At 51.5% G+C, this 6,466-nt stretch overlaps 1 protein-coding gene across 1 annotated transcript; it reads left to right on the top strand.

The window, feature by feature from the left end:
* Window positions 1–1,725: 1,725 nt before the first annotated feature.
* LOC109687618 (olfactory receptor 10AC1-like) lies at window positions 1,726–4,351 on the top strand. Its single transcript, XM_020165572.2, has 2 exons — window positions 1,726–1,747; window positions 3,366–4,351. The coding sequence occupies exons 1-2, from the start codon at window positions 1,726–1,728 to the stop codon at window positions 4,349–4,351; spliced, it is 1,008 nt and encodes a 335-aa protein (XP_020021161.2).
* Window positions 4,352–6,466: the final 2,115 nt, after the last annotated feature.

Here is a 6,466-nt window from a genome sequence, read left to right as displayed (position 1 = left end):
CTACTGCAGGAAGGAGCCATGTGACCCCCTTTAACAAGTCAAATGCTGCAAGTTTCAACTTCTTCATCTATAAATTAATAATGCCTACTACATAGTTGTCTTGCAGCTATTATAAATATTAACTAGAGAGAAAGAGATGGGACTTGGATTTGAACTCAGGGCCTTGCACTTGCTAAACAGGCTTTCTACCACTGAGTCTCACCTCCCTGCCCTTTTTGCTTCAGTTATTTTTCACATAGGCTCTTGCATTTTTGCACAGGGTCATCCGCAGGCCTTGATGCTGCTACCTATGCCTCCTGGGTAGCTGGAATTTCAGGTGCACACTGCCAAGTCCAGCTTGTTGGTTGAGACAGGGGTCTATCTGTTTTTCCCCAGAGCTGGTCTCGAACTGCAGTCCTCCCGGTCTCTGTCTCCCTAGTAACTGGGATTCCAGGCATGAGCCATATATATTAAATAACACAGTGCATATGAGGGCTGGGAACATCACTTGCACACTGGAAGAATTCAACCAACAGCACGAATAGTAATGGCAGAAGTCAGAGCTGTTTTCCTTCTATCGTCTTCTCTCATAGCATTAAGGGGAGTGCGGAGGCACTGCTGATGAAGGGTTTGTCAGGGGTGGGGGAAAGTGGAAGAGCTAGGGATGACAGACTGGGGCTAGAACCTTAAAGTCATCCAGGTCATGGCATCAGCAGGTGAGGAGATCCTGGCGTGTGGCACACCTCTGCCACCCTGATCCTTCTCTCCCTCTACTTACTTCATCTCCGCAGATGTCTTCCGTCAATCCTCCAACAATATCACGTCTACCACACAGCTAACAATGAGAGCAGCAGAGTGACTCAAGCGGTAGAGCGCCTGCCTAGCAAGAGTGAGGCCCTGAGTTCAAACCCCAGCGCCACCAAAAAAAAAAAGTCAAGGTCATCTTACTATAAAACAGTAGAACTGGCAGAAATAAAAGGCCATCTGCTCTGACTCTCATTTTACAGGACACGATTCTAACATGTTGTGACAGGCTCCCCATCACCTACTGGACATTTGAGGACAGACATCATGGTTCTCGGTGCAGTGGTTGTTGGTCTAAGCTCGACAAAATGACTAAACCTGTGAGGAGAGGAACCATTGGCCAACTATTGAGGAATACCCTGGTGTGGTGGGTATCCCATCCACCTACTTTTGAGGCATTGGTGCTAGGAGGTAAGTGCTTTTAAGAAGCCAGGCAAGACCAGGCACCAGTGACACACGCCTGTAATTCCAGCTACTCTGGAGGCAGAAATCAAGACCATGTTTTGAAGCCAGCCTGGGAAAAATAGTTCACACGATCCTATCTCAAAAATACCCATCTCCAAAAAGGGCTGGTGGAGTGGCTCAAGTGGTAGAGCACCTGCCTAGCAAGCATGAGGCCCTGAGTTCAAGCCCTAATGCTAGCAAAACAACAACAACAAAAGCCAGGCAAGGCTTCTTGGGAGGGGAGACAGGGTTGGGTTAGCCTTTTTTAAGGCTTGGCGAATGGGAAAAGAATGGAGAGCAGAATGTGTGTCTTCCTTGACACTTGGCCTTGAGCGACTGAGTATGGAGGTGGACATGACTCTCGTAGTTTGGGGGATAGTGACCATGGAGAGGGTTGACTGCCCGTCTCCCAACTGAGGCTGATTGTGACATTGATGGTAGATACTGAGGGCGTTTTGGGAGAGGATCTGCCAGAATCTGGAGCCCTTGTCCGGGGTAATGGTAAAAGGCAAGGCCTATGGTTCGCTATGATTCCAAGACCAGAAAGTCAGGTCAGAGACAATAATTAAGGGCCTTGAGATGAAACACAAATTTGGGAGAAGTGAGGATTGAGAAATACAAACAACCCAGACAAAAACAACTCAAATCCTCAGTCCCAGGAGACTAAAGTTGCCGTAACAACTGTGGACTCAGAGGGTGACACTCTGCCTGCAAGGGAAACAGGCTGCTTCACCCAGGACGTGACATTGAAGGACAAACAGAACTTTATCCAGGTAGATAATATAGGGACTCCAGGGGATTCCAGGAAGCAAAAACAGTGCGCGCAAAGACACCATGCGTATAGGGAGTGAGTCCCTTCCCCACACAGGATCCGGGTGCACAGAGGAGGCCCGAAGGTACTTGGTTTTATTGTACCTGATTTCCTTCACTTAAAAGGATCTCCGCTTCCATCTATGTTGGGACAGGAGTTCTTTTTTTTTTATGTACTGGAGTTTGAACTCAGGGCCTCACACTTGCTAGGCAAGTGTGGTGGAGCTTGAGCCACTCCACCAGCCCTTTTTCGGTTTTTCGAGATAGGGTCTCATGAACTGCCGTTAGCTGGGTGCCAGTGGCTCACATCTGTAACCCCGGCTACTTGGGAGACTGAGATTAGGAGGGTTGCCATTCTAGGCCAACCTGGGCAAATAGTTCTTGAAACCCCACCTCCAAAATAACTAGAAAAGAATGGATTGGAGGCATGGCTCAAGTGGTAGAGCACCTGGTTGGCAAGCTTAAAGCCCTGAGTTCAAACCCCAGTCCCACCAAAAAAAGGGTGGTGGTGGTTCTGTAGTTAAAAAGAGAAGGCGTTGGTCTCCAGACAGATTTACGAAGCATCATGGCTCAAGCCATGGAACCAGGCGGCTCTCACAGGCTTCTGCTCATTATAAGATCACATGTGCCCCCACCCCCGAGAGGGTGGCCCATTTTCCCCCGTACTCTCTCCCCTCTAGCTGAGTCAGAGAGAAATGAGGCGCCCAGGATTGCCGCGGGCTTGTCCTCAATCCACCTAAGGAAAAGAAATGTAAAAGGAACCATCTGAGGGCAGGTGCAGAGAGGGGTCATGTGGCCTGTCAGCACTGAGCTAGGAGGTGGTGCCAACCTGAGAGTGGTAGTGTGGAGGGCATCAGACGGGCCTCTGAGAACAAAATATTAAGCTCTGACCAAGCCCCTTAATCCTTATGGCTTCATCTGCAGGACTGCCCAGGTCTGTCACCCAGAGCTCATTTGAGCCCCATCAGCCATCTTCCCACTCTGGGCTCTGAGAGGATGCCTGGCTCCTTAGGTAAGGGCAACGGGGGACTTAGGGGAGCTGGGAGCACTGAGGACAGGTCTGAAGACAGCCCCAGGGCGTGTGGAAACACACAGGACACTGGAGGCCGCAGGAAATGTGGTTGGTGGCTCTGAACACCTCAATTTCCAGAGGACATTAGATGCTGTGGAAATGAGGGACGGGCTCCCAGGCCCTAGAGGGGGTGCACAGAGGGGCAGGGAGCAAGGGCTGGGACCTCAGAGGGCTAGAGGGGGGTTCTTGGGCCCAGGAGAGGCAAAAGACACCTACTTCTTATGAGGGCTGTGATACTGTGACACTCCTGTCCTAGGCCTCAACACCAGCCACTGGCCAGAGTCCAGCTGGGCGGCCCCGCAAGAGTTTATAATCCTGGGCTTCTCCGGGTGGCCCCAGGCCCTTCGCGTGCTTCTCTTCGCCCTCCTCCTGCCCCTCTACCTGGCCACGCTGATGGGGAACCTGCTTATGCTGGGCCTGGCGCTGGCAGAGCCCGCCCTGCACACACCCATGTACTTCTTCCTGGGCGCACTGTCCACCGTGGAGGTGGCCTACACACTGGTGCTCACTCCACGCATGCTGGCTGGCTTCCTCCTGCCTCCCGGGGGTCAGGCCGTGACCCCCTCCACCTGTGCCGCCCAGATGGCCCTTTTTGTAGCTCTGGGAGGCGCTGAATGCCTCCTGCTGGCAGCCATGGCCTTGGACCGCTACCTGGCCATCTGCCACCCACTCTACTATCCCCAGCTCATGACCACGGGGCTCTGCTGGGGCCTTCTGGCCTCCTGTTGTGCAGGTGGCTCCATCCTAGCCTTAGGCCTCACCACTGCCATATTCCGGCTGCCTTTCTGCCGCGGTGGCCTTGTCAACCATGTCTTCTGTGACCTCCCTGCGGTGCTGGTGCTGGCCTGTGGGAACCGGGACCTGCAGAAGCACATGCTCCTGGTGGCCTGCCTGTTGCTGCTGGTGCTACCACTGGTCCTCATCCTCCTTTCCTACACCAGGGTGCTGGTGGTCATCCTAGGTGTGGGGGATGCTGCAGGCCGCCGAAAAGCCTTCAACACGGTGGCCTCCCATCTCACAGTGGCCATACTCCACTATGGCTGTGCCACGGCCATGTACGCCAGACCCCTGAGCAGCCGCTCCTTGGAGGAGGACAAGCTGGTGTCACTCATTTATATCAACCTCACGCCGCTGCTGTACCCAGCTATCTACACACTCCGTAACCGGGACATGCAGGGCGCCCTCCAGAGGGTGGTCAGCCAGAGGGTGCCAGGGATGGCCCACCAAGCTGACCTCACCTAACCCAGGGTGCCAGGTGGTGTCCAGCAAGAAATTTCCTCCACTGGTGGACATCTCACCACTCCAGAGTACAAACCTGCTGGACGTGAACCTGAGTGTGACTCCTGCCTACCTCTGCCTCTGCAGACATTGTGAGCTTTGACCTGTTGTACTGGGGGCTGTAAGCACCCCCAGTCTCCATTCACCAGATGCCAGAAGCATCTCCTACCCCTCACCCCAGATCCTCAAAAAATGTCGCTGGATGCTAACTACCAAAGGTCCCTGCGGGCCAAAATCACCCCTGGTTGACAACTGCTGTTCTACACTCTAGCCACACAGTATCTTTTGACTGAGTCCTGATGTACAAGAAGCTTACAGAAGCATGCTTTGCTTATTTTTGGTGGCACTAACATTTGAACTCAGGGCCTTGTGTTTGCCTAGCAAGTGCTCTACCACTTGAACTACATCCCCAACCCTTTTTTGCTTTAGGTAGTTTTCCAGTAGTGTCAGTTTTATGTCTGGGCCGGCCTGGACCTCCTTCCTACTATTTATGCTTCTCATGTAGCTGGGATGACAGGCAGGTACCACCACACCCAGCTAATGGTTGAGATGGGGAGGTGTGGCTAACTTCCTACCCAGCGGGCCTTGAACCGTGATCCTCCCAACCTCCACCTCACACGTAGCTGGGACTACAGACGTGAACCCCATGCCCAACCTTACAGAAGCATTCTTTATACTAGATGAAACTGAAAACAAATGTCCATGAATGTAGTCTAGATATTAACAAGCTGTGTTCTCTTCACACAATGGAACGCAATACAGCAATGAAAAAGAATGAACTACTGCTACTGGCAGAAAACAAAATGATGAAGTCCAAAAAAACAAGACACAGAGTACAGACCACAGGTGTCCAACCAAAGGGCAAAGACTGGTGACTGATGTCCTAACAGTGGTTAGCTGGGTTAATAGCTTGGGTTGCTAGGGCATGGGAGAGACGCCCTAGAAGTGTGTATCTTGGTTTGGGTGGTAATTATAGGGGTCCGTACAGGTGCAAAACTTAATCAAGATGTACCCTGAAGAAATGTGCACCTTGCAGAGTGGAAAACAACGTACAGCTGATTCCAACTACTTACGATGCACAGCGAGCCTTCGCACACTCACACCTCTGCTCCCGCTGCCTTCTGGCCTGGCATCTTCTGTATCCTCCTGTGCAAACCCCTGTGTGATTCCAGCACCAGCTCAAATACTCCTCTCTGTGACTCCTTCCCCTTCTTCCTCTGTCATAACTACTGTCATCTAAAATTAATTTTAGCATCTGCCTCGGTTCCTGCCCCCACCCACAATTAGATTATAAGCATTGTGAGGCCAGACTTTCAGAACCTGTTGTGTCAAGGTCTATGGATTTGTTGGGAGGGGAGAGGGGCGTTGCTGTTTTGTTTTGTTTTGTTTTGTTTTTTTTAGGCAGGATCTCACCATATAGCCCAAACTGGACTTGAACTTGCCATTCTCTCACCTTTGCCTCCCAAGTGCTGGGATGTACCACCATGCCTGGAAGTTCCTACTATTTGATAGAAGAATAAACCATAGAAAAGCTCCAAGTTGTTCTGAGGTCTCACCTCTTGGGCCAGGGACACAGCTCTTCAGTCCTGCCAAGGGCAAGAACCCTTCCCTGGAGTCTTTTTCTCTAAGTGTATCAGAGCTGAAGTGAGGACCCAGGGTGGCAGTTCTTGGACACGGCTTATCAAAAATAACAGGTTTGGAGCTGAGCACCAGTGCTCACACCTGTAATCCTAGCTACTCAGGAGGCAGAGATCAGGAGGATCATGGTTCAAAGCCAGCCAGGGCAAATAGTTCATGAGACCCTATCTCAAAAAAGCCCATCACAAAAAAAAAAGAGCTGGTGGAGTGGAATGGCTCAAGGTGTAGGCCCTGAGTTCAAGCCCCAGTACCACAAAAAAGAAAAAAGTAGGGTTGGTGGAATGACTGAAGGTGTAGGCCCTGAGTTCAAGTGTGTATCTATGAGGGCTGATGTGAAAAATCTAGAAGGAATTGCATCTGAGCAGGCGAAAGGGAGGAGTATGATGGCAGACCAAGATGGCAGACCAAGAATGGAGCTACCCACCTACCTGAAGTCTAGGG

Source organism: Castor canadensis, chromosome 6, assembly GCF_047511655.1.
Source record: "Castor canadensis chromosome 6, mCasCan1.hap1v2, whole genome shotgun sequence".
In the NCBI taxonomy this organism is placed as follows: domain Eukaryota; kingdom Metazoa; phylum Chordata; class Mammalia; order Rodentia; family Castoridae; genus Castor; species Castor canadensis.
This window is presented reverse-complemented; position numbering and strand designations above follow the sequence as displayed.

Excerpts from the sequence above, each read along its gene's own strand:
- LOC109687618 (XM_020165572.2), top strand. The coding sequence starts at position 1,726 with ATGGTAAAAGGCAAGGCCTATG. Across the intron at positions 1,748-3,365 it reads GGTAAAAGGCAAGGCCTATG|GCCTCAACACCAGCCACTGG; the intron begins GTTCGCTATGAT and ends CTCCTGTCCTAG.